General features: G+C 36.0%; 1 protein-coding gene across 2 annotated transcripts in view; it reads right to left on the bottom strand.

Moving 5' to 3' along the window:
• The window catches only part of rgs12b (regulator of G protein signaling 12b), a 44,967-nt gene that overhangs the window by 18,930 nt on the left and 5,654 nt on the right, over window positions 1-20,383 (bottom strand). For both annotated transcript variants that reach the window (XM_039690314.2, XM_039690328.2), the window contains exon 3: window positions 14,544-14,648. In XM_039690314.2, coding sequence (XP_039546248.2) covers window positions 14,544-14,648 — 105 coding nt within the window. The remainder of the gene's footprint in view (window positions 1-14,543; window positions 14,649-20,383) is intronic.

Below are 20,383 nucleotides of genomic sequence, written 5' to 3'. Positions count from 1 at the left end.
CTCTCTCTCTCTCTCTCTCTCTCTCTCTCTCTCTCTCTCTCTCTCTCTCTCTCTCTCTCTCACACACACACACACACACACAAAAGATGAGTTTCTTACAATGAGACACATTCCTGATGTTCCTGCTGAGTCAAAACCAAGCGGCAACATTGTAATCTGAAAGATGAAGCCTACCCGGAAGTGCGAAAAACTGCAATACATCTCAAATCCTCTAGAGGCCGGTCCCAAAAGGGAGTAAATATCCATAGACGTCATGTTAAAATGTCCGTTTTCACAGCATAAATTCATATGTTTACAGTTTGGTCCCATGGACTTTTATTGTAATCTTGAGGGGGGTGAATTTTTTTTAACTCGTTAGTTTAGATCATATTTAGATATAAAATGTATATGACAAATAAGGGGGGTTAACTTTGATTGACAGCTGATAACGGGCTGCGCCGAGTGAATTTGACGTCTCGGCCATGATCTGACACAACACATCATACCACCTCTGTATCCTTTCTGAAACTTTTGTATTTTGTATTTCCCAATATTTTCCAGTAAACTGTTCTTCAGAGAGTCTATGGGTGACGTCACAGACGCTTTGTCCATATTTTTTACAGTCTATGGTCAACCTGTATCTGCGAACACAAAGACTCAAGTCTATATGTATATAATATCCACTGCATGTATATATATATATATATATATATATATATACACATGCAGTGGATATTATATATATATATATATATATATATATATATATATATATATATGCATGCGGTGGTGCTTCAGCAACAAATTGCGAGAAGAGGTTGCATATTTAGCATGCTATAGTAAACATCATCCCAAAAAGAATGTTCTATGTGTCATGAGAGGTCTGGTCAGTTGTAGGGTGGATAGGGATAAGTCACTTAACAGTCACAAACAATGAAGTTGATATCATTACCTCAAACCTACATGAATATCCACAAATATGAATGAGATTTGAGAGTTTTAAGTGTTAACTAAATATGCATGTACCAAACATCACTTGTATGTCCAGTGTGTTTGTTTAAACAAGGCTGGCTGTGTATAACACACGCACAACACCTCAATGCTATGTTAGCAAGGATGAAATATTTAAACATACACCAGCTGACACATGGATGACTTTATGACAGTGTGTGAAAGAATAGCTAGTTCACATTCACAAAGGCATGATGCTTGTATACATATAACCTCACAAAAGCACGCCTGTCATGAAACAGAGTTTGCATGCAAGCTATTTCACAGAACTTCTATAATGTCACGCAATTCTGAGTGATGCAATTCAGCCCATGCGATGGTTCTGTTACTGGGAACATTATACTTTCAGATAAATTATGTTCTTTTGAACTTTCTATACATCTGAACTTCATCCAAAAATCATGAAAAAAATGTCATAGCATGGTTTCCACAATAATATTAAGCAGCAAAACTGTTTTCTACAGAGCCACACACATGACATGCGGACAAATATATATAGTTTATGGTTATATATATATATATGGTTTTCCAAAGTTACTAGCCACTCACCATTTTCAATGACCACAATTTTTACATTGATACCATGGGGAAAAACTGCCATAAAGATATTTGTGATATTATCTCATAATATGGCAGCAGGTTTATTAGGCTGCTATCACTTTAAGACCTGACACAAAGATCCGATATACTGTTACACACATTATCTTTCTCAGCATAACTGATTTTGTTTACGTGAACACTTGCCAAGACAGGCATTTTGACATGATTGTGTGTATATTTGACTGTTTAAGCGCAATAAGCAACGAAAAATAACTAAATTTAGTACCGAGATGTGGCTTTATGTGTGCACAATATGCAAAATCCCATGCCCTGTAACACCAACAATTTTTATCTGTAGCAAATTAAACGAGTTAGGGGAGGTGGGTTTGTGTGTCAACTTGCTTTTGGAGAGATGAGAGAGGCACATGCAGCTGGTCTCGTGTATCTATTCGATATCTATAGAAAAATGTACATACAGTATATAAACATACATGTGTGTGTATATATATATGTATATAAAAAACATGTAGTACATGTATATACTATATATATATATATATATGAAGAGTTCAGATGCAAAAGCCTCTAAATGCCATTTGAAATTTTCTTCTAAAATGACCATTTTTATCAAGCTTGTATATTTAAGTTCAGTTATTTCACTTAAACAACAATTAATAGGTAATCTTCATTGCCATTTAAGTGAAATTACTGAACTTAAATATACAAGCTTGATAAAAATGATCATTTTAGAAAAAAATTTCAAATGGCACTTAGAGGCTTTTGCATCTGAACTCTTCATATATATATATATATATATATATATATATAGTAACTGAATAGGAGTAAAGTGGATAAAATAAGTGTGTGCTCAGACTGAAACAGAAGGAAAACCTGAAGGGAAATGAGGGATGTCAGTTCTCTGTAACATTGGTCAAAAAACATGTTTGATGACCACACTCCCTCCTTCATTCCAATAAGGTGTTTGAAAAGTAACAGACAAGGTTTTTCCAAGCCTAACACACTGTGGTTTGAGAAAAGACAGGAAACTGTGGGACTAACAGCTAACGGACAAACAGATTCCAGAGTTTACATTTGAATCTGAAATGAATGGCGCCTCGCATTGAGTGCTAAAATTCCCTGGAATAGAAAGAGTGAGTTGTGTGTGTCTAGCATCCAACACTTGCCTGTTTGCTTTGGCTTTGCGACTGCTCAAGCTTACTTACCGCACAAAATCTTTAGGACAGACATACGAGCGGTAGTATCTGACATGGTGCAAATGTCCACGTCTAATCAATCTGCACACATTTGGATGTAGTTTTATGGGGGGGGAGCTAACTGAGCTAATGTAGCCCAGGTGTGTTTTGTCTTCTCCCTTCCAGACAACAGGTCTGGAGGATGTTTACAGAGCCATTGAATGGGGACAAACAAAAAAAAAAAGACATCTCTAACATCTTACAACGACTCATGGAAAGAAAATTCACAGTCTAGACACAAAAAAGAGACGATAAAAAGACACCAAGAAACATGGAATATAGCAGAGAAAGCAAACAAAAGGCAACAACCTTTTGCCACTCACCGTATAAAAGTAGCAGACCCTCTTAAATGAAAGCCTCTTTATCAGACTCATGTTTTTTTCGCGACGTATGTCCGCTCACATATAGCGCAGCTCCCAACGTGTAGAGACCCAACGCATTGACTAACGAATCCATTCCTCTCATACGCCTTAGACTGCACTCATTTCATTCCTCTAGAGCAAGAGCAGACATGCTCTCCGGGCGCAGGACAGACACTCAGTCTTACTGACGAGGAAGTTCCATTCTGATTCCGTGCTGTTGCTATGACAACCGGCAGAAAGCGCTTGGGATGCGAGCGAGAAATTCAGATGAATAAGAATACGACGGGATTCTCTCGTTCCTCTCTTGCTCTCTTTGCTTGACCTGTGTAGTAACTAAAAAAACAGATGTCAGACATGGTGATCTTTTTCAAGGCAGACTAGCGCCTCTTTCTTTCTCTACCTTAGAGGAATCAAGAAATGCTTACTCGACCGTTTCACCATCCCTGGCTCTGCCACAACTCAAATAAATCCTCCATTCAAGACAAAAGAAAGCACTCACTCTGGGCCTCCAACTGCACAGACTGCGCTGCCACTTCAAATAATCATCCGTCTTAATTTCCCAACGTCTAAAAACACAGCCGGGGAACTCGCCAGTGCTGAGTTTCTTGAAGCTGTAAAAAAATGTGGAATCCAAGAGGATGGACAGGCCTCTGAAAGGCGGTTTTTTGAGGAAAGTGTAGTTGGAGAATGACGTAAGGTGAATGCCCATGCCGTGAGAGTGGATGTTAATGAAAGGCAGCTTTTGGAGCGGGTCATATCAGAACAGAGACAGAAAGTAATAAAAAATATCCCAGAGCTGGAGGTACAAAGGCCGTCTTTGATACAAACCTCATGAGCTCGATTAAAAAATATGAGTGGCAAAATTGGCAATTTCCTGAGAAGAACGGTGAAAAAAGTAAGATCTTTAAAAAGTACTTGTATTCCAGAGAACAAAAAACAATATATGACGATTAAAATGACGTTGTTTGGTTGCTGGTGAAAGATCTTTAGGGGAGGTTTGAGAGCCTTATTTTTAGTATTTTGGGTGGGCTGTTTATTTCATCTCCCCACATGAAAGCCAAAACACAGTTTTGACGTCATGTTTCCGCAGAAGCCGACAGCGAACAAACAGCTCTTACAGAGTGCGTTTCGTCACTACCTTGAAAAAGAGGCCGCAGAAAGCTAGAAGCTAGCCATAAACACAGTGAGTAGTGATTTTTCCCTTGTCAGTGGTGTAAAATATGTAGTTGGATTGTTTCATGTAACTTAGTTCTTCTCCCTCGCTGTGTTATTATGACTTTGACAATCAGCTGATTAGTACTATTGACTGTAAAACAGTAAGTCACCAACCCATAGATTGCGGTAGACAAGTCGATCTTGGAGGCATTTTAAGTGATCGCGAAGAGTTTTCAAAACCAGAGAAAAAAAACAATATTTGTATTTATTATTATTTATTAATTTGTGAGTAGTAAATGGTGTCTAGGGGATGCGGAGGCACGCACACTATTACAATCACGTAATTTTTTGCCGCGCGCACCTTTGCGCTCATGCGGACGCGTCGAGTATAAACAATGCTTTACACTTTAACCAGCTCAGCCACAGTAACAGCTAAACTTTTACTACCCTGTTAGAAAAAATATGTAGTTGGATAATTTCATGTGGTTGTTTTCCCTCGCAGTATTATGGGTTTTCTATGTGGGGAGAAATGTGCTGGTTACGTTTGTGAGGCAATCAGCTGATTACTATTATTACATCATATATTGAGACCCTTGATCCTCACCTGACTATGGTTTATAATGGTACAGAAACGTGGCTTATTCTGGCTATTCTCTGCTGTCTCAGACGACGATACGTTTGTCCCGTTTTAGCAACCGTAGCTACTTTGAAAGGGAGGGGTGAGTAGTGCAACTCGCAACCGAACCGCTAGATGCCGCTAAAATCTACACACTGCACCTTTAAATGTTATAAACTAAACCTGCTTCTCAAAAATCTGATTCGCATACAATTAAAGAGGTCACTATTTTAAAATATTCAATTTCAAATAGTATAGGCCTATTCTAAAAAATAAAAACATAACAAATAGTTAAAAAGACATCTTACAAATAAGTTAAAAAGATTAAATATATAATTTCAAAACCATTTAAAAAGAACTCTCTTTTTTTAAGTGACTAAGTATGATCGGGGAAATAGCAATGTCACAGCGTCAACATCAGAAATAATGCTGATTGCTTTGAATGAGTTGGTAATGAGCTCTGAAGGCTGGAATACTCTCTAATACTCTATTTTTGTCCCCGTTTGCAGTCTGGACGCGTCAACAAGATGTTGGGCTAGCGGAGTTGCCCAACTACAACAGTAATCATGTAGTTTATGGTGGGGACAGACTTTGATTCTTAAACTTCAGACTCTGTTTCCAATTCAGTTGCAGGAAATGAAATGTCCTGATACTCTGAGCTGATTTTAGAATTTGTTGCGTAGGTCTATCTCCAAACAATAAGGCACGTGTTTTAGAATCTAGAATATGAAACTGCATTTCAACCACAGAATCGTTATTTCTGTGTTACAAACAGTCATATTATCACAGAAGAACTTGGATAAAAGTTCATATAAACACTGATGTCTATTACAGAAGCGGTCAAATTAGAGTAAATAACGTTTTTTTTTAACTCGGCACTTCAAACGACGATTGTATTGATTGCATCATTACACAACGCCACAGCATAAGTGAGTGAATTTCTTTTAATATATATACAGTATATATATATATATATATATATATATATATATATTATCATTGAATCATTCATTCAAACGATTTGTTCAAAAAACCTCGATTCATCCATTATAAAATAAGTGAAGATTTTATGAGTGAGTCATTGATTCATTCATTCAAATCAATTAATTAAAAAAAATACATTTGTTCAGAATAATTAAACATTTTAAATAGACTGCAGCAATTAACATTTGTTAAGAACCTCTAGTAAATGACATGTTATTTTGTGTAGGCTAGTTGTCTTTTTAGAATCGTGGGAGAATCGTGATCTCGCCTTGAAACCAAAAAAATCATGATTCTCAATTTATCCAGAATCGTGCAGCTCTAACATGTAGTGTATTCAAATTTCACATTAGTAAAATACAAGGTTCTGAGGGAAGTTGGTTATGAATAGAGTTATGACAGTGCTTCAGATCACAGCAATGCATATTCAAATGCACTCATTTGAATGCAGATCCACATTCATTTTGGTTCTCATGACCATCCTCTCTGGCTGTTCCCAGTGGACATGAAGGCATTAACAGTGGTTCTCTCTTCCAATGAAGCTTGTGTGAGCTAAGCGGGCTGGCAAATAGACGGAAGTCTATATAAAAAGATATCTCATCTGGGAATGTAAGTGGCCATTACAAAAATATTTGATATAATATTCAGATATATTTTGTAATATATTAAAATATTAGAATTAAGTTTCACAGCATTGTCCATATGCTCTAGTGAGTTTTTATGATTTTACTGTGCAGACAATTTAATACATGGGGCTAAAAACAAGCCTGAATACACCCTTAGTTTAGACTTAACTAATCAATGTACTGTATAGTGAATGTTAGATTTGTAAATTTATAATTTTTAAAATTTATATAACTGTTTGTTTGTTTTTTCATTCATCCAAATAAGTCCTTTATACATAAACATGGATGACAAGCCTGATCAACATTGCAAAAAAAAAAAAAAAAAAATTACAATTGGCTAGAAGAAGCGATAAATAGCACAAACAATATTGATGATGGGGACACTGTTTAACAATACATAATATGGATACTTGTTATTTACAAAAAAAGTAAAGTTTAAAGCTGATTTCATCATCTCAATACTGCCCTCTACTGTTTCTTCCAACACAGACACATACTCACTCACTCGTACACAAAATAATGCAATTCTATTATTATGAATTAAAATAGTATATTACATAATGCTTGCAAATACTTTACAAGGAATCCAAGATAGATCTAAATTATATTTAGTGAACTTTAGAAGATACATTTTAAACAAGTAAACATTAAATACAAATCTTATAAACTTCTGTTCTAGTTTTTGTGTGAAATATTTCCCTTCCAAAGATTAAAAAAAGCTATTTTCCCCAAACTTAAATAGCACACAACTTTCAAATCCCAAATGAGTTCACTCCCAAAGCATGAATGTTTCATGCAGCTTCCTTTATGAGATCTGATTAAATTAGCTGACACTTTTTGATTGGTGTTCTTCCTCGAAGGGGAGGGCAGCTTCATATGAAATGTTTGTTTTGTCTATAAGCCTGTACAAAATTCAACAATAAAACACACACGCAATTGGGATACGTGAGACCGAAGACAAGGTTGCTTTAAAATTCATAGATGACACCTGAATAACCATAAAGAACTCAAATAATGCTAAAATAAAATTGCCCCAAAATTAGAGCAAACACAGAAATCTAAAATCAGTATTTCATAAGAATTTGATTACACCTGATTGGACAAATCAAGTCACATGATTATCATATGCAAGATGATTCGTGATCCAACCATAAAAGGTAAATTACTATATAAAAATATTATATTCACATGTACAAATATCTTGCTAATTGCTTTAGCATGCAGTTACACTTGTCAACGGCATCAAATGAGCATTCGATATGCAAATTCACTTGATAACCTGTCTCTCAGCCCAGTTTTTAAACTAATTTGAGGTTTCAACAGACAAGGACATGCATTCCAAAGCAAGATCGCACAAGTACTTGTGCAAGTGGTGTTAAAATCCAAAGAGTTCCTCTTGAACACAACCTTACTCTTAAATATTAACAGCAAACACAGACTCCTGCGACAGAAAACTGACCGAGCATCCACAACCTCCACCTCAACTAAAACACTCTGTCTCAAAACACAACATGACTTGACAGGTCAAACAAGCACACTAATCCATACAAATGTGCCTGTGCAGGTACTCACTCCATCAGGATTGACGCTCAAAGTTGGCTCCATGTATGGCAGTTTTAGACTCCACAGTTGGGCGTTAAATGACTCCACGCTCTGTAAACACATCCATCCACTGGCTGGGTCCAATACGGCATGCAAGTCTGCAAACAGTCCGTGTTCACAGTCTGTCCCTGTCACTATCTCTGCGTCTTGTGTCGTTTGATTCTCTCTCTCTCTCTCTCTCGCTCTCTCTGTCTTTCCACCCACTCCGCTGTAATTCCTATTCCGCCCACAGAGCCCAGGGCTCACAGACAAAGATGCAGAGACACGCTCGCAAGTGGGAGTGAGTGTGTGTGCATTCACACTCATATAGGCTACTTCACAGAGGCGTGAGAAACAGTCGCACACACACACACACACACTGAAATGTTAGTCCTTCACAGTGGGATTCTTCATGTTATTTACACAATGTGTTGTGTCACCTACTTAGTATGCCTTGAGCACAGCATCTGCTTAAAGAAGGGAGCGTGAAAGAATTGTGTGTGTGTGTGTTTGAACAATTAAGGGGGTTCAGCTACCCAGCATGTGCTTATTTTAGTGTGTGTGTGTGTATAATTGCAGCCGATGTACACAACAAAAAAGTATCCGGAACATTGAATTGTTAGTCTTAGTGTGTTTGTCTGTGGATTTGTCTTGTTTGACAGGCACTATTAAAACATAAGTCTGGTATGAAGAATCACATTCTTCAACAAGTCCCAACCCTGTTATCTCCGTAAGCGGTTTGAGAATCTGAGGGGTCTGGGTTTTTTTTTTTGGACCCTGGAGCAAAAGTAGTATCATCACTATGTGATAATTCAGTCAGAATTTGTGACTGATATGATGGTACATGCAGCTGAGTGTTTTTCACTCGGCCGTATAGAGTTAAAAATAAACCATTTTTCTCATTCTATTGATGACACAATGCCCTAACATGAGATTATTCACCCATCTAGACACATCGATATTATACAAACATTATAGGTGAGAAAATACACTCACATGTAGAAACACAAGCAAAAACAAACACGTACAAACAGGGTGATACTGAAAAACTCTTCTAAATCAGGCAGTCACAAGACCGAGAGTTGAGACGAGTTGTTTCCTATTGCATAATTATTAGGATTCAACCTTATTTTTTAATCAAGCTTACAGGAAATAATTTTTAAGTGCTGTCATTAATATTTTAAGCCTTGCGCTGCACAACAAAAAAGTACTTAGGTTCCAATTTTCAGAATTATTATTATTTACATTGGGGTTTTTTTTCCCCACAATTCGAATGTTCTATGAACAGTGTGTAATCTTATGATTTAATCATCAAGAGCCCTGTCGTTCACGGGTGTTTTCACACATGCATGACTTCATGTATGGTGAAAACATCTCAAGAACCTCAAAGTGATTCAGCTTTTTGCAATCATTCAGGCCCATTGCCTCAGACATACAGCGCGGATCCAACTACTCATGAACCAACTTCCCTGACACAAAGTTGGTTGAGAAAAGCCTGTATACAGCATATCAGATTATGCAAAAAACAGCATAATTTATATAGTCAAGATTATTTGTTCAAATCAGTAAAGTGGTCAATTTCTTCAAAAACCTTAGTCTGAGACTACCTGAAATGCCACTTTTTACTTCTGAAACACACCGGAAATAGTTTGAAGTGTAAAGAAGCGGTCTCTAAATGCCTAAGGGGTCTCAAGATAGCTTAATGGCTTAAAAAAAGATAAAATAAGCATTAAAATAAGATAAAGATTTATCTTATTTTAATTCACCCCATCTAAAACAATCTTTTGGAAAAGCTGAAGTAGCCTAATATAAAAACTATGGTAAAAGTACTATGGAAGTACTTAAAACTACAAAGGCACTTAACTATATATTCTAGTTAAAAAAAAATAATGAGAAATTTTTTTTAAAAATTACAAAATACTATAATACTTTAGTTGCTAACACGAGTTTAGGGTCAAATTCCTGCTAACTAGTTCCTTATTATGCATATTATATTGGCTGTTTATTACTTATAAAGCACATTTGAATACCTTACTCTACCTTACAAACTACTAATTTGTACTGATTAAATTAGGACTTTGAGGCAAATGTCATAGTTAATAGTTGAAAATTGGACCTTAAAATAAGGTGTAACCAAATACTTTTATCCAGTAAATTACAAATGACTCGGAAAGCCATTAAAATGTGTAAATTTGTCAAAAAGAGAGGGAAACATTTAGCGCTTAAAACTTCTGGAATCCTAAAATTTAATTTCCAGAAAGGCGTCAGGCCTTTGAATATTGTTGTGGACAATGGGGGGCCTTGGAGTCAAAAAGAATGAGAACGTCCTTGCTTTATAGGGTGGATGGAAGGGAATATTTAGAAAAAATAAATAAATAAAAAGGTTTGATAACATTAGCCAAAAAGTCATACCGAACCAAAGTTATTCATCTTTGATGAGAGATTAAGATAACAATTTTCTTTAAAATCATTCACCATAAGACCAGAATTATTTCAAGTTCACTTCCATCCATGGTCTATTTATGAAGTCAGTCAGTCTCAGGAGTGCCAATCAGTTTAAATCATCCTTGTAAAATGAGTTTGTATTTAAAAATAAATCGCATTCGTGACTCTCAACGACAGTCACGATCCGCTTTGAATCGGGGGGAGGGTGGAATTTGTTGGCTCAGTGAGCAAACTAAAGGCTCGAAGGGCTGGTATGATGTCACACAGTGTTTGTGGGCATGAAGAGAAATGCCATCTCACCGGGTAAACACTCGCTGACAAGATAACTACATAGCTCGCTTTCTCTTACATGATAGGCCAGCCAGAGGAAATGTGTGTGTGTGTGTGTGTGTGTACTGGAGAAGCTGATAATTAATGCCTTTCCTGAGGTTGTTTGTGTATGTTCATCTCAGAGCTTGAGAGTGTGTGTCACAGCATTTAAGGACAGTATTCAATTAGCGTGTGATTTAAGAGTGTGTATGCATGTTTATGCCTCACTGCAGAAAGTGTGTGAGTTCGTAGCAGAGTCTCTGCTAACGAGAAGAATGCTGCTCAATGCTCATTAGCACACACACACACACTCTCTCACACTAATTACGGTGCCGCTTCACAAAGCGAGCTCTGTTCACACACAAGTGTCGCCAACCTGCATATGTACAGCTCTTAGAAAAGAGACGAAGCCACCGGAAGACAAGATAAAGATGTGAGGAAACAGAGAAAAGAAAGACTTGAAAATAGGAAAGGAAAATATAAAAAACATTCAACCTTAATTTCCATTCTCAGCATTATTACAGTTTCTGTCTTACATATACAATACACGTGTTAGCATTTGAACAACATGAAAATCATCCTGCTCTTAAAGGGATAGTTCACTTTGAAATTAATTTTTGATATGTTTTCGCATTCCTCAAGGGCATCCAAGATGTAGGTGTCCTTGTTTCCGCAGTAGGTTCGATTTTGATATTTTTAGGTCAAACCGTTCATGTCTTTCAGTCATATAATGCAGGTCTATGGTCACCACCTCAAAGAGCATGCACAGAGAAGTCCAAATTAAACATGATTTAATGACTTCTAAATGTAAGTACACATTGACGGCCTAAGACACGAAACGAGCGGTTTGTGTGAGAAAACGAACAGTATTTATATAGTTTTTACCTCTTGTAACCACAGCCACGTCCAAGTGATCTGAGGACGCGGGCGCTTCGGTCTGCGGAAGCGCTGGAAAGCGTCGGAAGTGATCTAAATATGGTTGTGAAAAAAATTCAACGTTGTCTGTTGATGTATCGAAATTGTATTCCATTGCGATTTCATGTATATCTAAATATGTTTAGATATTCACAGTGAAGGATAACACTTCCAAAATCTCTATGTAAATAATGAGTGACATACACGTTACAAGGTTACAAGAGGTAAAAACGATATAAATACTGTCTTAGGCCATCAATGTGTACTTACATTTACGAGTCATTAAATCATGTTTAATTTGGACTTCTCTGTGCATGCTCTTTGAGGTGGTGACCATAGACCTCTAGTATATGACTGACAGACAAGAATGGTTTGACCTAAAAATATCAAAATTGAAAATACTGCGGAAACAAAGACACCTACATCTTGGATGCCCGTGAGGTAAGCTAAAACATATCAAAAAATAATTTCAAAGTGAACTATCCCTTTAAGACAATTGTTTTCTCTCTTCTTCTCCGAATACAACCCGCTTTATGCAATCAGGCCAGTGTTTGTTCCAGCCGCTCACTAAAGGAAGCGTTTCATACTTTTATCTTATCATGTCCGATCAATAGTGTGACTGTCCCGTCAGAGTGGCACTCACTTTCATGCTAGTATGTAACTGCTGTTTAAAGGAGAAAGGATTTGATCATGAGACAAAACAAGTTTGAAAGAGTAACTGTGTCTGGGATCAGTTACTCATTATTGACAGATCATTTATAATAGTGGGCATAGGTATAATAATAATTACCAACTGATTACCTTTGAAAAATAGAGATTTTTTTAAGTGTAGCTATTCCTCTAACAATACTTATTTGATTAAAATATACAGAATATACAGAATATTTAATAATAACAGTACTATTAGTAATATTTTAATATATGACAGGTTTAAGGTTGGTATGTAAGATTAATTGTAGGCAGTTTGGTATGTAAGCAATTATTAAATAAAACAATGACAATAAAGCCATGTAAAAGATTTCCATTTTGAAGAAATATAATTTACTTTTAAACTTTATTTTCCTTCATAATTCCATAAATCATAATTTCCACAAAAATATTAAGCAGCAGCAGAACAGTATTCGACACTGATAATAATAATAAATGTTTATTGAGCAGTATTTCTGAAGGATAAGAAAAAAGACTAGAATAATGATGCTGAAAAACTCAGATTTCTGATTAATTTAGAAATGATTTACATTAAACTTTAGTAATATTTTTAAAATGTTATTGTTTCCTGAATATGTGATTATAAACAAACCGCAGTCTTGAGCTAGAGACTTATTTTTTTTCAAAAATATAAAAAAAGAAAACCTTACAAACCCAAAACTTTTGAATGGAAGCATATAGTATATCATTTAATTGCTATATTATGTAACTATAATATAGTAAATAATATTATTTATATAATATTTAATTGTTATTCTTACAGTTTTAAGATTTTTACATCTTTACATTGAATTCATATGGAAGAGGTTTTAGCCAAACTTACAGTGTGTTTAGATGACTATAGCAATACAAAGTCATGGGTTCAATTTACAAGGAATGCATGAGCTAATAAATTATAACTTGTGTCATTATGTGTCATTGCCAGGAAACTGAACCCATGACTTCGGCGTTGATATAGCTATGGTCACATCCTTTAGTTTTTTGCCTGTCGGCCACTTCACCACAACAACATTTACGTCTATAACTACGGCATAAGATTTATACCAAAGTTAAATACTTAGGGGTTAAATTCATTGGCCAAGAACAAAGATTTTATGGGTATTTATCCCCTTATTTTACACAATCAGTATGCTATACCGAGGATGACTCATCAGAGGGTCTACAATGCTCATGGTTTTCCCACTTGACAATGGAGAAATGTTAATAGTAATACTTGCCTTGGCAAGCACCACTAATCATTGCTTTGCTCCTGATAATCAATGATTAATGAACGTTTAACTACAGATTGATAAAGAGTTAAAGCTGAAGTGTGCGATTTCTCCACCACTAGCATTACTGAATGTAATTGCAAAAAATGATGATTTTTCTAACATTTACCTAAAACATGCCACTACCGTTGGTCAAGCAACAAGTACAAATGTCTAGTTGTATCTGTAAATCAAGCTGAAATAGTCAATAGGTCAATATGTTCAAAATTAAGCCTCTAATTACACACTATATATATATATATATATATATATATATATATATATATATAATAACCACTGGCATGCTGGCTATCAGGCCAGACTGAGATGTGACCCGCTGTCATTTTTTTCATGCCCCTGAGCGCTTCCATTTGAGTTTCCACACCATTCACGTTTCACCGTCTCCTCCGTTGCCATGGTAATCTGCCGTCACTACACTTGTGTGCGCGTCACATGACACGCAGACGCACTCTATCTCTTTGACTGATGGGTCTATAATTAAACTCACATGTGACCAGAGCCATTAACACACTGGAATTCCCTCGCTGTGGACTCAAATCTGTTCTATAGGCGGACAACCGTCGTTTCATAAATAAGGCCCCTCCAGAGGGTTGATTGTGTGTGTTTGTTTCAGTTTGCATGCATGCATGTCTCTTGTCTCTGAAGTACTGCGTAGGTTACTCATTCCTTATGTAATCATTCCCGACCATCCGGGTGATAGGATCGGAATGCTGGGAAGTTTTATAAGTGAGAATGAGAGTGAGCCGGAGAGAGAAAAGTCTAGAGAAAAAGAGAAGCATTTAGGGAAACCTCACCTCAAGGTCATCGAGTGAGCGAGCCATACTGAGACGCTTGGAACGTCCAAAAGATCGTCTGCCGGAGGAACGCTGAGGAAAGCCCATGCCTTTGAACCTTCCACCCTGTGAGAAACAGAGAGAAAGACATTAGTAATATAGACAACATTTCTACAATGCAATTGTCCTCATTATACAATTCATATTGCGATGCATACGACAAGATTTACTGTTACAATGCATCATGATGTTATAATTGGAACGCAACTGAATTTCCATTAGATACGACAGAGAGAATATTTAGTTTGGGGTCAACAAGATTTTTTTTTTTTAGAAATTAATACATTTATCCAGCAAGGATTAAATTTGATCATTAAATTGATCAAAAGTGACAGCAAGTCTGTTACATTATTACAAAAATGCATTTTAAATAAATGCTGTTCTTTTAAACTTTCTATTCATCAAAGAATCCTGGAAAAAAAAATGTATCAGGGTTTCTACAAAATGATTAAGCAGCACAACAGTCAATGATAATAAAAGTTTCTGGAGCTCCAAATCAGCATATTAGCATGACTCCTGAAGGATATATATATATATATATATATATATAAAATAACAATTACCATACAAATATTTCTTGTTATTCTTATGTGGATTTCCCACTGAGGTTTTTAATTTGGTAACACTTTATTTTGATATTAACCCTTTTGAACATTCTGTTGACTATAAGTATGTTTGCAACTACATATCAACTTATTCTATCCCTAACCCTACCAGTCTACTAATACTCCATACACACACTAATGAGAGTTAGTAGAGATGTTGGTGCAATGTTACCTATAGTCAACTGAATGTCGTAAAGGGACCATCCAAATAAAGTGAAACCTTTCATTTAAATGTGATGTTTGTGCCACTATCATCACCACACAGTATTGCTATAAAATATCACGATTTCTATAACTTTTTAGAGAAAATTTAAGTAATTCTCACATGTGTTAAACTGTTTTACAGTGCGTTTTTTTTTTTTTTTTTCAATATAAAAGTGCAATCAAAATTTCAATCTCAGTGAGAATTAAAGAGCAAAAAGGGTCATTTGTCTATTCATCAATAATATAGTGACATTTGAAGCTGTTTTGTTTTGGTCAATGCAGCGAATTTGTGTGACCAACTTAAACTCGTAATCTTCAAGGTGACATCTTTTGCCTTTGTGCAAAATGTTTTATACCGTGCAATGCATTCCTACTAAAATTACTGAATTTTTCAGAAGAAAATGAGCCAAACAACGGAAAGTGTGATTGCTCCTTAAAAGCATCTCCCATCTTCTTACAATTCTATTTTAATTTACAATCCCTCATGTCATTCCAAACCTGACTTCCTTTATTCTTTAAAAAATTCGGACACAAAACATAAATTATGAAAGAATTTTCTTTATTGGGTGACCCATCCCTTTAAGTGAGTTTTGCTAATTTTATTAAGTAATTACAAGGTGCAAAGCCTCATAGGAACAGTATTTATACATTATCAACACATTTAACTGGTATAAATATTTTGAAACATTAAAAAATACAAACATCAGCATTAACCATAATCATTTCTTAATAACGTGTCACAATGTTTTGTGTTCAAAGACAGCCCAAAAGCATCACCAGACAGAGAAACAGAAGGACGAATGTACAAAGATGGGCAAACTATTTGTCGAGCGGTCAGACAGAGAGGAATCATTTTCATAGGCTAAAGTTTAGAGACTGATTGTGCAGATGACAAGAGCAGCATAATCAAATGGTCTGCTGTGTTGCCTAGAAACACTGAGAACTCTGTATTCAAGATCATCATTATGACACATTAAGTGCAAACAAACATATGCACACACGCACAAATATGCCAACAAGTGCCTGCATTCGCATGAGGGTCAGTGAAGTACATACTTAAGCTAGATATGCATTTATGTTTCCACATTTAAAGGGATAGTTCCCAACATGTTTGACTTTCTTTCTCCTGTGAAACAAAGGAAGATATTTTTCAAGAAGGATGTAAATCAAACAGTTTTGGTGACCACTGACTTTCAATTTGGGAAATGTTACGTTTTCCTCAAAATATTTTCTTTTATGTTCCCCAGAAAAAAGAAAGACATACAAGTATGGAATGACTGCAAGTACACAATGACAGAGTTAAAAATGTTGGTGAACTATCCCTTTAAGGCTAACAAGAAGAGACATTTACATAATATTTTTCTCTCTATCACAAGCATGCAAAGACACCGTGATCACACACGCTCACATAACGCACTTACCATAACAGGAAACCTTAGAGAATTAGGAGAGGACATATGATCAGTGCAATATGAAACACAGGGCCTAAAGGATATGTCAGTTAATGTGAAGCATGTAATTATGAACTTAAGTCACTATATGACAAAATTGGCAATTCTTGTTTTTTTTATTTTTTATTTTTTTTTTATTTAATGGAACATTGCTGTACGTTTTATAAATGATTTTTTTCTGATTTTTGATTGATTTTTAATCAAAATAACTTCCCTTTTCTCTTGCAGCAACCTTTATATGATAATGAGTTTACTGGTGAGAGGGCGGGACGACCTGTCACTCACATGACATCACAGCAATAACAAGCCACAACCATCCAATGAAATAAAAAATCCTGCCATACATTTTTAGGTCAAGAAGATGTTTCACTCAAATGCACATCACAATGTGGAAGAAAAGACTTGCAACTTCCGTTTCATGCCGACTTTAAAGACTAACTAGACTCTAATTAATGATCTATAAGAATCATATAAGAATGGATTTTTTTGACATTTGTGTATAAAGTGTTTTATTTCTACAATATATGGTGTAAAAACGTCTTAGTGCTGCCCTCTTCAGGTTGAACGGTGGCTACTGCAGTTAAATTTTCCTATTGGATGTTCTGTGACGTACGCAGGTTGCAGCTCACCACGCTCTTGGTACGAGCGGCAGTATCAAAACCAGCTTGTTTCGTCAAAACCACTGTAGCGAGTCAGGAGTTGGAATTGCGAGTATTGAAAACAATCAGGATAGTGTTTTAGCATCTATTTCGTCGACCTATATCTCCGCTGGGGTGGAGTCAGGCTCTGACCAGGGGTTTATACCCTTTAAAGTAGAGGAAAAACTCTAAAATTCAAAGGAAGCAGAAAGACTGCTCTTGTAGTCCAGCAAATGTTCTTACATTCTGCATCCCATATTGGGTTTGATTAAAAACACCATCAGTCATGTAACAGAGGAATAGGGGAGCCAGACACAAGTGGCTGACTCTTCATCACCCCAACGTTTCCATGGCCATTGAGCAGCAACTAATCTAAAGGAAATATTGTGGACTAAACTACGCTCCTTGGATGAATCGTTCAGGCGGTTGCCGAAAAGCATAAGCATAAAGCTGTCAACATGGGTTTAGAACAAAACGTTAAATGTTCCAGATGTTAACGGGAGCTGCTCTTTTTTTTTTTTTTTTGTATGTAGAACTTGGGAGTTGAATCCTAGGAGGAAAACAATTTCCTTTTATATTTATATACTTCAAAGACTAATAAAGAGGGAAAAAAAGCATGAGGCTGAGGCTCAGATGACTATGCTTACATCGGCACAGCCTAAAGCTCTTTTTCCAGTTGCCAAAGAGTGAATGGTATACAAGCTGAAAAGTCTCAGAGCACCAAATTCGGCCCTCTTTTTTGAGTTCAGTTCATATCAGTTCAGTTCACAGATTTATATATTCTATAACTGTGCTATTCGTACTTTCTTTCTCAATCTCTCTCCCTTCTTAAAGGAGTAGTTCACTTTAAAAAAAAAAAAACAGCCTTTTGCTGATAATTTACTCACCCCCATGTCATCCAAGATATCCATGTCATTCTTTCTTCAGTCGAAAAGAAATTAAGGTTTTTGATGAAAACATTCCAGGATTTTTCTCTATATAATGGACTTCAATGGGAACCAAACGATTCAAGGTCCAAATGAGAGTTTCAGTGCAAACTGTTCAAAGGGCTTTAAACGATTCCCGACGATGAATAAGGGCCTTATATCAAGCGAAACGATTGCTCTTTTGTTTAAGTTTTAGAAGCTCACATGCTCACCTTGCTCTGTTCTGTGATGTGCGTTCGTGACTCTCCTGTTCAAACTCGTTTATCAAAATGAACGAATCTTTTTTCGTGTCATTTGGTTAATTCAACAAATGAAATGAAAGAATTGACTCAGAAAAAGATTCCTTCATTTTGATGAATGAGTTTGAACAGGAGAGTCACGAACGAGCATCACAGAACAGAGCAAGGCGACCATTTGAGCTTATAAAACTTAAACTTGGTTATTTTCTTTTAATGAGCGATTGTTTCGCTTGATCAGACCCTTATTCATCGTCTGGAATCATTTAAAGCCCTTTGAACAGTTTGCACTGAAACTGTCTTTTGGACGTTGAACCGTTTGGTTACCAGTAAAGTCCATTATATGGAGAAAAATCCTGTAATGTTTTCATCAAAAACCTTAATTTCTTTTTGACTGAAGAAAGAAAGACATGGACATCTTGGATGACATGGAGTTGAGTAAATTATCAGCAAAAGTTTCTTTTTTTTTTAAAGTGAGCTACTCCTTTAAGGTGCAGTTGTGTCAGTCTCATGGTTGAGATAACATCATGGATTCCTGTGGGGAGTAGGGACGTACAGTGAGCTGCATAGACTTATCAGGGAGGAGCTATCTTTGAGGAGCTCTGAGGAGCTATCTTTCCTGTTTACTTCATCCATGAGGAGAGGATGACAAAACATACCAAGAAATGTTACTAAAAAACATCATCTAGGCCTATCTGTTAATCGGTTTCGTAACCATGTCAAAACTATCCCGCTCTGTAGGACTGTGAAGCAAAGCTTTTACGGTCAGATTACAATCCAGACACTGCAAGAGTATTCATATAATCAAAACCATAACCAGTTCAATCTTTTATGATAAAACAACACTCCACAAGGACGTTTAAGTATTAAGGCCCGGTCACACCAGTAACTATTAGCGGATGATATATAGAGCATGTTCTGATTATTATAAGTTTTGCACTGCAGTTTTGTAGTCTGCCACTTTAAAAGCTCTATAGTTCTTAAAGCAGAATGGATAATGATTGGCATGAGATTCTGATTTCGATTGGATTTTCTTTGCTATTATTTTACAGACTTATGGTTATCGTGCTTGGTAACTGGCCTTTAGAGTCTATTTTCGGTCATGATTCAGAGGAAAGTGTGTTCTTTGACAATTTTTCTGTACCGCTCTCCTCAAGTCTTGACTTGACAAGTGGAATTCACCACACTCACAATTGTTCTGCACATGCTCAGTACTCACTGAAGGTGGGTAGTTTACAAATACTACATGAAAGTGAACAATTCTTATGGTACATACAGTGGGCCCATTTTTGTAATGACTTTTAGCCAAATGGTGTCAAGATGATTTTTAATGTATGAAGCTGTATTCACTATGTTATCCATATAGACAAGAAGGTGTCTCAACATTTTTTTCATTACCATGAAGTTAACAAATCTATTTTATAATAATATGAAACCAAACAAATGTTTGTGCAAAAAAAAGAAAATATGTCTACTTTATATAGAAAATAAATAAACATTAAAATAGAATAACAGCCAACTTATACAACACAATACTTTGCTATTTTGTTTTATAACCCATAGATCAGTATACCACATTTAAACCACTGAATAATCATTTGGAAATAAATATATGCATTTAGGAGTCAAAATAGATGAACGAGAAGAATCATCATATTGTTCTGCAACAACATTGGACCTGTAATTGGCACAGAGGAACAGTGCCACCTGTTGGCCAATAGGAGATCGACTCATGACCTTG

Source organism: Pimephales promelas, chromosome 6 (assembly GCF_988280905.1).
Source record: "Pimephales promelas chromosome 6, fPimPro1.hap1.1, whole genome shotgun sequence".
Lineage (NCBI taxonomy): Eukaryota > Metazoa > Chordata > Actinopteri > Cypriniformes > Leuciscidae > Pimephales > Pimephales promelas.
The sequence above is the reverse complement of the archived record's forward strand: the minus strand, read 5'-3'. Positions and strand labels throughout refer to the sequence as shown.